Source organism: Notothenia rossii, assembly GCF_949606895.1.
Source record: "Notothenia rossii genome assembly, chromosome: 6".
In the NCBI taxonomy this organism is placed as follows: domain Eukaryota; kingdom Metazoa; phylum Chordata; class Actinopteri; order Perciformes; family Nototheniidae; genus Notothenia; species Notothenia rossii.
The window spans coordinates 8,334,027-8,346,175 of NC_136909.1; the positions used below are offsets into that span (position 1 = coordinate 8,334,027).

Consider the following 12,149-nt stretch of genomic DNA (forward strand, 5'->3'; position numbering starts at 1 on the left):
GGGGAGGGGGCGGGGTTTGCAGGAAGGAAGGAAGGAAGGAAGGAAGGAAGAGAGCTGACGGTAGATGCTATGTTTGTTTTGCAGAGGAGGGGGGAGGTGAAGGGGAGCAGTGCTTTAGTCCATAAGTGTGTGTGTGTGTGTGTGTGTGTGTGTGTGTGTGTGTGTGTGTGTGTGTGTGTGTGTGTGTGGGGGGGGGGGGGGGAGTTACGGGTTAATGGACATTCATTCTGTTCCAGTGTGATAGTCAGAGTGGAGTGGAGGGCGGAAGGTGATCGCCCTATCTCTCCATCCCACAAAAGGGTCAGAGGTCGGGGTTAAAAGTCAAACAATGCCTGGAAGGACTACAAATCAGCTGGTGTGTGTGTGTGTGTGTGTGTGTGTGTGTGTGTGTGTGTGTGTGTGTGTGTGTGTGTGTGTGTGTGTGTGTGTGTGTGTGTGTGTGTGTGTGTGTGTGTGTGTGTGTGTGTGTGTGTGTGTGTGTGTGTGTGTGTGTGTGTGTGTGTGTGTGTGTGTGTGTGTGTGTGTGTGTGTGTGTGTGTGTGTGTGTGTGAAAAGGTTGCCAAAATAGCATAGGAGGGGAAATGAAGGGCAGGAAGAGGACAACTGAAAGCAAAGACTTAAAGCAATGAGGAACAGAGGGCAGACGGTTGGGGGTTGGAAAACGCTCTTGTTTCCTCCCCAAACATCCGCTCCCTTCCAAGAAATGACCCTGGTTTGCTTCTCCCCACAGGGAATCATTTTACCTCCCAATACACTCTGACAAAAAACACACACACTCAGGCACCTACACTTACAATGACAGAAAAAGCACAGCCAAAGCACACACAGGAGCTCAGAAAGCTAATCAGAACATGTGGCCTATTTCTCCTTATGTTTTAATGAGCTCGCTGTCGTGGAGCGCTGACTGATATTATTAGGCTGCCGAGTCTCAGCTCATTAGCTGAACCGGGCTCAACAACAACACCAGCAGCAGCTAAAGGATGATTTGATACCGCCTGCAGAGTTATGCGACACCGCAGGACCTGAAAGAGGCCGCGGTGAGAGGCGGAGCAAGTGAGTTCATTTGGTCGACGGGGGAAATCCAGGCTGCGTCTCGCCTCTCTTACGACACAACGCGGCATCATACGAGTCAGAAAAAGAGTAGAGTCCCCCTAGCAGCGCTGTGGTGACAAGTGAAGAGAAGTAGTCAACAACATTGAGCACAAAACAATACTGCTGCTAGATCATCTGCAGCTTATTGTTATTGCTCTATGGTGGATGGCTCAATTGGCTGTATTGGCACTGCATGGAATCCCCCGCTGCACGCTATCACAGCGGCTAAATGAATCACGATGAAGGGAAGAAAACGCCTCTGCTGCTTTTGAAATGGTTTCTACTCAAGAGCAAATTCGAATCGATGCTCTCACTTGCAATCAAGTGCTTTTTATATTGTACTTTAGAATTAAAGTGAAGGATAGTAGATTATGTGTGTACTTCTTCCACCACTGGACCACATTAGGAGATTTGAAAATGTGGACAATAATGAAAATAAGCACACTGTTTTGCTTTTGGGGGTTTTCCCTTTCCTGTAGTGTGTTTATAAAGGTGTGTGTGCTTGTAAATATGTACAACGCCTCCATTGGACTCCTTTGTCTACTTCCAAACATCACTATGTAACACTCGCGCATCTATAGAGAGCCGCAGTGACGCGTCCTAAAACCCGGAAGTAAACTTCTTCCGGTTCCTTCGACAAAAACGCAATGCTATTTCTCCATTGGATTTTGGAAAATAGCTCGAAATAAGGTCTGTGGTTGACACACATTTAAGAGACGGATCACGTTTTGTTCAGCCGGATAATCTCCACATGTCTACCATACTTTTATAATTTTCAAATCATAAATCTAATCGATAGATTTATGATTGGAAGAAGTTTACTTCCGGGTTTTAGGACGCGTCACTGCGGTCCTCTAGAGCTCCAACTACATGATAGGCTAAGGGGTGGGACATCTCTTAGCAGTTGACCAATCGCAACAGAGCCGGTCAGTTAACCAATCAGAGCAGACTGGGCTCTGGTTTCAGACAGAGGGTGAAAAGAGGTGCTGCAGCACAGGCAGTATGAGGAAAATAAAGAGCTTTGTGAACATTAAAGCATGGAGACATGTCCCAGTAGAGACACTACATACTGATATGAACCTGGAAATGTGCATAAAAGGGCCCCTTAAAGAATACTGTGATAATGCAACAGCAGTACGGAAAGTGTAATTTGATATTGAATCGATCCTTGTGATCTTGTGTTGCAGCGGCGCTAACAGCAGGTGAAATCTGATGCTAAGACCTGCAGCGAAAGCATCTGTAAAGGCACTACTGTTAACAGCTTTGTTACTATGAAGCCCATTATACAGAACAAGTACACAAGCAAACAAGTCCACACGAGTACTCCAGTGTCATGTGACCTTGCAGGTTGCAGCAGTCCCTTGAGAGTCTCGCATATCTCTATCAATACCAACGTTTTCAACTTACAATAGCTGAAAAGGCAACGTCCTTGACAGACAGAAAGCAGATGATGATACCATTATGTTCTACATTTGAAAATCAATATATGGTTCAATGCTTTTGGAAAGATATCGTTGTTCTGCTGGTGACTGTCAGAGAAGGGGAAAGAGAGGGAGATTGAATTAAAGAAAAGCAGCGAGAGGCAGCAAAGAGAGGAAACAACAGAGAGGTGTGCACTGAGGATTTTCTCAGTCACGAGCCTTGCATCTCCTTCACTTCCCTCTTCCTCCTCATCCTCCCCTGAAGTGTTTACACGCTGCCTCTCCACTTAATCCGGCCTTCAGGATGCGCACTCCACTTGGTAACCTCTCAGCGCAACGTGTTTTTTGTATTATTTCTCCATAAGTCTCCCTTTAAATTATTTCATCCCTCCCTCCCCTCCTTTCAATCTCCATCTCAATCTTAGCTCACTGAAGCGTTGGCCGGCGAGGGCCTCCAGCATCGATCCAATAAAGCTGGTTGACGACACTGCGAGGCTTGAAGAGCCTTCTCCCAAGCCCAGCGTTTAAGCACGCTCATTGAACAGCACCACGCTATGATCTGATCTGGGGGGGGGGGGGGGGGGGGTGGGGGTCTGATTTTCCTTCAAACGTGTAATCAATAACAGTCATATTTGCTGGACGTGGGCACACACACATCTTCAAATCTCAATTACCTCCCCTGCCAATCCTCAAATAGGTCAAGTGCAAGAACTGGAATTAAATATTCACTTGTGGGAATATGAGGGAGAGAAAGTAGGAGATGTACAATGTGCTACATGTAGAGAGGTGTTTTCTGTCTGTGTCAGGTTTGAGTAAATATAGTTGACATTTTGTGCCTGTTTAATAGTCAATGGATGCGTTCTCCAATGTGTGTGTGTGTGCGTTGTTGCACCTTTATATTCCAATTAAGAGGGTAACTGGTCCTTGTGAGAATACAAACATTAAGAAAGATATTTGTTTGTGTGTACCGTGGTTTTAGTTCAGTATTAAGGTCAGAGTCATTAGACTTCCTTTAGATTGTGGTCAGTGAGTTACTGAAGGTCACCTTACATTAAAATAAAAGGGGTCATCTCACCCATAATACAAAAACAAATAACATTTTCCATTTTACTACTCCCAGTTATATCTAGCCATGCTGATAGGTGTTGGTTTTATGTCCTCCTTATATCCCTCTCCGAGATGTGTTTGCCATTTGAAAAAGTGAACATTAATTTTCTTGTGGTGCTCGCAGCGTTTAAAAATGACATTTAAACGAAACCGTTTCCCTTCCAGTTACTAAAAAAAAAAACCTGGCTGGAGATACTGAGGAAAAAGGACCCTATGTGGGACACAGTGTTTAGTCGATAAGGTGGGCTTCAAACATGGCGTTTATCAGATTATTGAACAGGGTCTGACACCCAATTTCTAACGCCCAAATCACGTCGTCCACCCGCTCATGACGATTTCTGTAACCTTTTAAAAACAGACAATCTGATAACCAATATTCACAGATATCGGCCATTTTTCGGGTACCATTTTGCAACTTTAACACCATGAATGCCTTCAAGGATAAAATCTGATGTGCATTTGTACAAGCTGTCAGGAGGAGGTAGTGATGGAATTTGAGGATGCTGAATAGAAACTAACAATCCATCACATCGCAAGGTTCATTAAGGCATACCGAAGCCTTAAGATGTTTTTACACTGCTGCGAACAACACAAACAAATTCCATTGAAACACATTTTATAGCTTCAAAACATTGCCTAAGAATATCTCACAACTCGGTCAAATAAAACAGGTCATTTATCATTTGTATGGATTTGCTTTGATCCTCTAACTCTGAAATCAGTCTACATTTTTTGAATGAATACAATTATGCACTAGCAGATTTATATATAAACAATCAGAACATGTTATGTCTTTCAAAGCTGCGTAATCTCCTATTTGGCATCGTTGGAAATGGAGGTTTGTCTACTAATGGCAGCAGTCCAATGTTATTAAAACAATTATTAAAAAGGTTATTTTCACACCTAAACACTCTGCTAAATTAATTTATATAAAGCTGCTCACGGTTGATTTTTTAATTAGTGACATGTTTCATCTTGATTCAACACATCTATGGCACTAATGGATGTCACTGAGTTCATTATTAATGACGATGTGACACCGTTACATCTGAAGTGCCTGCAGGTCCTCACACGCGTCAAACGAACATGACAGTGTGTCATCTGTTGCATCTCGGTACAGTTAGCACGTAAATATACTTAACTACTGTACTAAAGTTTAATTTGAGTACTTTATACTGTAACTCCTCTAATGCTCAAAAGGACATATTGTGTTTTGACTCACTTCATGTATCTGACCAATATAGTAACAATTGTTTACTTGGTGTCACATAAATTACTAATTACATTACATATCATTTTATTTAGCTAATCTATTCAGTCGTACAACACATGTCCAAACTATGCTCCACAAGGACAAATAACAACTTGAAAACACTTGTATTTGTAAGTTATACAAACTACCATAACACAAAAGTATTAAAAGAGCCATTTAGCATAATAAGTTATTTTGTATACGTCACGTACATTTAGCTGATAATCATTTGTTTACAATGACTAAAGTAACATGTTGTACTCAGGACTTGTAATGAAGTATTTTTAGACTCCCCCCCTTCCTGAAACGCCTCCACTTGACCCGTTTGTTGGACTCTACTTACTCTTTTATTGGCAAAACAAAATGGACGTGATGTGGGACTAAGAGGCGGGACATCTCTAAGCGGTTGACCAATTACAACAGAGTAGGCCAGCTAACCAATCAGAGCAGATAAATAAAGCACTTTTTGAACATTAAAGCATGTAAACAGCAATTAGAAACATAAACATTAGCATATTAGGACCCCTTTAATATCGATCCGCCCTCTGGCCCCGTGCATCTGTCTCGCCTGCAGCAGTGTAACAAGTCCATCATCCTTTCCACTGATGTCGCTCTGTGGCCGCGCTCTTGACAAGTTCATTAGGTATAAACCAATTCATTTACAACACTGGATTGTCCTTGCCTCGACATTCCTTCCCCGACACATTGGCGTCTGATGCATTGCCAGCGCCAATTAACTTTGATAACCCAGTTTAATATAATGCAGCCGGTTCGTCCTGACAGGAGGGCAGTGATAAGCTATTTTCCTGAACCTTTTGAGTAGCAATAGCTGGATTATTATATAGAGAGGGAGGGATGGACAGAGGAATCCTTCCAGACCTAAAGTCATTCAAATGTTGTTCTCTTGAGGCGTATTCACTGATTACTGCCGTGTCCTTGTTGGCTTTAATGATTTGCATAACTCAATTCTGTTTGTTGTTTTTGGTGACAATGTTACATTTTATACTCCATGTTTTTAAAAGAAGACGTTTATCTTTGGGAGCAGCTTGAATGTGTGAACAGTCCGGTGTGGCTTTCTGATTGGAAAGTTGTAAACACTGAGGAAATTGTCTGATAGACAAGCAGGCCAATAAAAGAGGTGACTCGTGCTTCCAGCTCATGTGATGTTGATTTTTCTTTCTCTCGGCAGGCTGCCAGGAGCTGCTCTCCCTCTCGAGTCCCTCCGATCAGCCGATTGACCCCTGCATCCGTCACTCAGAGGCAGTCTCGACCAATAGGAGCCGATATGGGAGCCACGGGCGGGACGAAGGTCTTGCTCCTGGTGTTTCTGGTTGGATGGGAGAAGTCTCTTGGTCTCAACTGGAACCCAATCCCACGCAAGACTGTTCGATACCAGGGTGAGTGAGCAGAGTAATGCTGACTTTTCGAGGGGTTAGAGCTCAGGGGGCACTGAAACTTTGCAGTGAATGCCAGACTTAAAGAAATACTTTTGGTTGTAGTTATTTTAGCCAATTTGGCCAATATGACGTATTCTGAAAGCAGCAATAAGAACGAAAACGCCTATAAATCAGGTGATAACGCTTAAAATCAGATGTGCGATCAGCAGGCTTTCTGTTGTCTTTAAGATCAGTGCTATCAAAACATCAGAATGTGCATGTCCACCAAAGTTGAATCTGACACAAAAAATGTATCTAGATTTACTTTCCTTCCTGCGGCCGAATCCAACCCCTAAAGACGGATTTAATGGATTTACAGATGTTGGTATGATCCTTTTAAGTTCGTCCTGAAACGATTTATCTGCTCCGAAATCTGATACAAAACCAGTAATTGCAGAAATGTATTCCATTACAAACAACCAGGCAGGATTTTCCATTACATCTCAGAGGTGGATGCTTTTGGATCTCTGTAAAGAGGCCGTAATCGACCCCTGGTGAAACAATACATCAGTCTAATCCTGGTGCTCAGCTGCCTTTGCACTCTTTATCTCAGCCTCCTCTGCAGCCGGGCCCGACTTTCTTCACTGAACAATGCCAATTGTTGCAAGCTAAGGAATACGCTTTTTTTTTTTTAAATCCTTCAAAAGGGAAGTGTTGCATTCTCTCTCCTGGGGATTAGGGAAATACTATAAAGAGAGGGGAAAATATGAGGATACAGATATATTTCCTCACCTCTCTGTACCACCTATACCCCCTTTCATGCCATATCTACCTCTCCTCTCCCTGCCCTTTCTGTTTGCCTTTTATCCCGCCCCCCCCCTTTTCTTTTGCTTTGTTCGTCGCGGCTCAATGTGTGAACTCGAAATGCTCTTATGGCGTTTTCACAAAGAGCTCACATTTCAGCCGCTCTTGAGGAGAAAGGCGGCTGGTGGGGTGTGGAGATATTTCAAATGTAGCTTTCTCATGCAGCTACCACGCATCCCCCCTTTCTCCTTTTATTTCCCGTACAGCGTCCCTTTCATCCCTCGATGCTGCAGTCGTCACTGGTGTTGTGATGAGGGCTGAGGATGGGGGTAAAAACAATCGATAGGGCGTCGATACTCTGTGGGGAATTGCTCCAGTGTGACAGCAGAGCCAGTGTTGGCAGACAGCCGCACTTTGGCCAGAAAACTGTTGCACGCCAGACAAGGCAATCGAGGACAGCACATGCTCTTATAAGGAAGAAGCAAAAAGGCACTCAGAAAAATTCTAAATTCTAAATATTTTAATGCATAAGCTGTTGAATAAATCTGCCTGTAGAGACCAGATAACTGCCCTCGTTTCTAGTGCAGCTTCAACTTCTTTGTCATAAATGTCCTCCTAACATAAAAGCCGTGTCATGAAACACGGGAGGAGGGTGGCGTCACTTCCCTCACACTTGATTCCAGCGCGGCACTTGAGTGCATAAAGAATCTTGATGTAAATTGATTTGCATTGGAAACAAGTGGGATGATCTTACCCGTTGACAGATTTCTCCACTGGGTTGGATAAAAATGAGATTTTCAGGCTCAATACTGGCTAGAAACTACTTATATGGATGGGCTCTCGCCTCGGTGCTGAGGAGGAGATAGGAGGGAGACGAAATGGAAAAACAAAGCTGCAGAAAGAGAGTGGTGTGTGGGGGGGGGGGGGGGGGGTTGGAGGGGGGAGGAATGAGAGGAGAGAGGGGAGCTATATAATGGAAGGAAAGCAAGAGAGAGAAAGAGGGCAGTCACTAACCGCCTTAAAAGGACAGAAAGTAGAGGAACAGAAAGAGAAACACACACACACACTTCGCAGGCCGTTCACCCTGTGCTTTATTTTGCATATACACACAGATTCAACATTTACGTGTGTGTTGCTGTTTGCATGCAGTGTGAGTATGCAAGACAGAGACAAGAAGACAAGCAATGCAAAACCAAAATGAGAGAAAAAATGGGGGCATAAAGGGCGTGTGTGTTTGTGTGAGAGAGAGTGTGTGTGTGTGTGTGTGTGTGTGTGTGTGTGTGTGTGTGTGTGTGTGTGTGTGTGTGTGTGTGTGTGTGTGTGTGTGTGTGTGTGTGTGTGTGTGTGTGTGTGTGTGTGTGTGTGTGTGTGTGTGTGTGTGTGTGTGTGTGTGTGTGTGTGTGTGTGTGTGTAGTTGCATGGCTGTCTATCTAATCCCCCTTTGTGTGTGTGAGTGTGTGTGTATTGCTTAGGCTGGCAGTCTGAGGGATTTGGAGCACGGGGCAGCGCAAGAAATGTGTGTGTGCACGTGTGTGTGTGTTTGAATAGGGTGTGTTATGGTGTGGCAGAGATGGTTGACGAGATAATATGTACACACAGACACACACACACACACACACACACACACACACACACACTACCCCGCCCAGCAATTACACAAGGCTTACATGAGGTTGCAGCAGAAGAAACAAAAACATCCTCTCTGTTCACCTCTTCTTCTTCTTCTTCTTTTATTCTTTAAAAGTCACAGTGTGACATTTTGAATGTTAGGCTTTCATTCCTCGCCTCGCACACGCCACATTACTGGATGGCAAAACATTAAAAGAAGAAATCACAGTTGGCTCCTAATGAGACGTTTTATGTACACACATTATTTATGGCCCTCATAGGGCCGCTAATGAGTGCTGTAGATTTACATACTTGTCTAATCACGGACACCACGCATGGACCGGGAGTTATTTTTCACTGTTATGCGGTTTGCTTTTCATATTCATGCTCATAATTGAAAGTTTTTCCTCGATCATGTTTCTGCTAAAGGTCTTCTCATGCAAACATTAAACGGAATGTTTAGGATGGGTGATGTTGTGACAATGTTATTTTGGTGGAAACAAATCCCTTAAAGGTGGGGTAGGTAAGTTTGAGAAACCGGCTCGAGATACACTTTTTGTTATATTCCATGGAATGCTCTTAACATCCCGATAGCAATGAATATCTGAAGTGCTTTGACAAAAATCCATAAAAAAATGTCATCTCTGGAAGCTGTAGTTCTGTAAAAAGCACGACCAATCATCTGAGCCGGCCCGGCTAAAGTAACTGGATGGCCTACCTGCCTGTCAGCCTTCCATCTGTGCACACACTTATCTCGTGCCCTCATTGGTCATGTGCGCGTTCGTGTGTGTTGGAGGAGGGGCTCTGTGAGGAAGTGGCAGATTTTTTCCGGTTGTGTATTTTCAAATTCTGGCGCACTCGAGCCGGTTTCTCCAAAATGACCTACCCCACCTTTAACGAGACAAGAAAACAAAAATATTTGAGTCCATATTAATGCTTTCTGGCATGATGGATAATCCTGTCCGTGGCACTCCAAATGTCCAAATACTTACATTATCTACAGCAGCTGGGCATTGTCGTGTTAAGCAAACGTCATTTAGACCGGACTAAATGGTACATTAGTTAAGGACTACTTGAGCTGCATGTTTACCCACATTTGTATTATTTAAAGAGGCCCTGTTGTGCTTTTAAAAGAGGAGTATGTAAATAACACATGGACAGTGAGTGAGGATTTAACCAAAATAAATGACGTTACACATGACTACCATTCAGATTGTTCCTCGTGCAAAGCTGTGCCAGATGATGTTTTTTAAACCAAGAAAGGCTGACAATTTATACGTTACTATAGCAGTCAGAAAATCATGCGCCCTTATAATCTTGTATGTTTTTGAGTCCAAGAGGGGAAAACTGAGTCCTTCTTTTTAAGCCGCGGATCATAAAAAGTGCTTGAATTTACATTATTTTGTCAAAAATAGAGATAATTTGCTTAATATAGAAAATATTCTTTATTCCACCGTCTGCATGTGTGTTCCCAAAGTGGTCACTGCAACAGTATTTAACATTGATCAGTATTCTATGCCGTGTTGTGTCTTTGAATTTAAGCGAAATTAGACTTTGGATATTCATTAAAAAGTCCTTGAAAGGAAATGTTCAATAAGGTTTGGGAACCCTGGCAAAAAAATATGATTTTTTTTGTAAAAGTTGTATCTGAATAGAGCAAACTCTTCTTTATATAACTTGTGAATTCAACTTTTGTAAGATGTCAGTTCTCCTTTCAAAAAAGTTATGGAGTCAAACTTGAGGTGCCAGTCTTTTTTATATTAGTTTAACACAGAAGACTGACTCGAGTCTCAGTCAGATGACGCCTACTGGGAAAATCACATACATAGATTATTATCATCCCCTCTCCTTTAAACACAAGGTTATTATTTCTATTTCTATCTGTCTTCACCTTTCCCACTCTGTCTCTGCCCTAACGTCCTCTTTTCTGAATTGGTCACAGCTGATTGGAGCATCCAATAGGTTTTAAAGCAGTCTTCACGCCCTCTACCTGGCCCTTTCCATTGACTACAGACGATGCATCAGCTGATAACAGAACTATCTCTCCCCCTTCTTATTGTCTTTTACTCTCATTCCTTTTCTCTTTGTGTCTTTCTCATGCCCAGCTTATACTCACACCCACAACCACACATACACTCCAGCTAACCCAGCCCAATGACAGAGGCCAGTATGCCAAAACTATGAAAAAAAAAAAAGCAGCAGCTGTGGTTAAACAAAGAAAAGAGAAAGAAATTGGAGGGAGGTGAAGAGAGCAGGAGAAATAGGGCCCTTGGAAACTTGATATGTTGTTTGAAAGCCTCGCCAGCTTTGATGCAGAGCATGCATCTTTACAGAAAAGCCAAATGCATACCTCTTGATTTAGAAAGAGAGAAAGATAGAGGAAAAACAGCGAGGAGGGAGAGAGTGGAAAAGGGCCGGGCCTCTGACCTCCACAAACTCTCTCCCTCTCAACCTTTCTTTTTTTTCAGTCTCTCTCCACCATATCTCCCCAAACCCTCCAATTACAATAATGAGTGGTTGAGAGTGAGGCAGAGAGAGGCTGTGCGTGACTGGGAGGATACATGGAGCAGAGGGAGGGGGGGGGGGGGGGGGAAGGAGATTCATCACCGCTTTTTATCTGCTATGAGTGTCACTCATCCCCTGACCCTGTGCTGATTGGTCACTGCAGATTAACAGCTGGGACCAGATGTCAGGACCTGCATCGCCCCGCGTTGTCACACTGAGCGGATGTGCTGGAATGTGGATTAAAATGAAAATGCCACTCGAAGTCCGCTCTCATCTAAAGCACGTTCCTGTGGAAGCAGGGCAAGCAGTGACCTTATATTCAAAATCACTGCCATCCTCGATCCTTATCTCTAAATCAAAAGTGACGAGTTATCCCACAGGCGGAGAGATTCATTTACATATAGCTTCTTTACAAAATTGGAAATGTAATGTCATCTGCAAAAGATTCAAATATTAGATTAGTTAAGATTACATTTAGACACTGTGCAGAGTACAGGAACAAAGCAATGTAAAGCAATTCTATGTAGTATATAAGTACAAAATGTATCTTAAATATATATAGACAGTGAATAAGTGGTGATTTTTGACATTTTATATCTGATGATATACAGGATAGGCACATGGTTTATTATGTGAGCAGGAACATGATTTATTTACAAGACAAAGGACATGTTTTTCCCTAATGAGATAATGAATAACATTTAATGCATAGATTACATGCCTGTAGATATGTATTTTTTCATATTTTTCATGGTCCCGATGGCCAGTCCGCCACTGACCACTAGTTAACAATACATTTTAAAAAGGAACTTTACCAATGGCGATATCTCATATTATTAAAAAAAGGTTATTTGTGTTCTGCGAGCACTGGCTTTGTGTAAACCTCGATTATGTTGTGTCTTTTTGACATTATTTCCAGTGTTCTATCATTTCTATGCTGGGTTTCAGTGACTTGTTCCATAGTCTTTACAGATTTGTAGTGTC

General features: G+C 42.8%; 1 protein-coding gene across 1 annotated transcript in view; it reads left to right on the top strand.

The window, feature by feature from the left end:
• sema4c (sema domain, immunoglobulin domain (Ig), transmembrane domain (TM) and short cytoplasmic domain, (semaphorin) 4C) overlaps positions 1-12,149 on the top strand; it is a 113,325-nt gene that overhangs the window by 49,946 nt on the left and 51,230 nt on the right. Inside the window, exon 3 of the mRNA XM_079690790.1 lies at positions 6,062-6,269. Coding sequence (XP_079546916.1) covers positions 6,158-6,269 — 112 coding nt within the window. The 5' untranslated portion in view covers positions 6,062-6,157. The remainder of the gene's footprint in view (positions 1-6,061; positions 6,270-12,149) is intronic.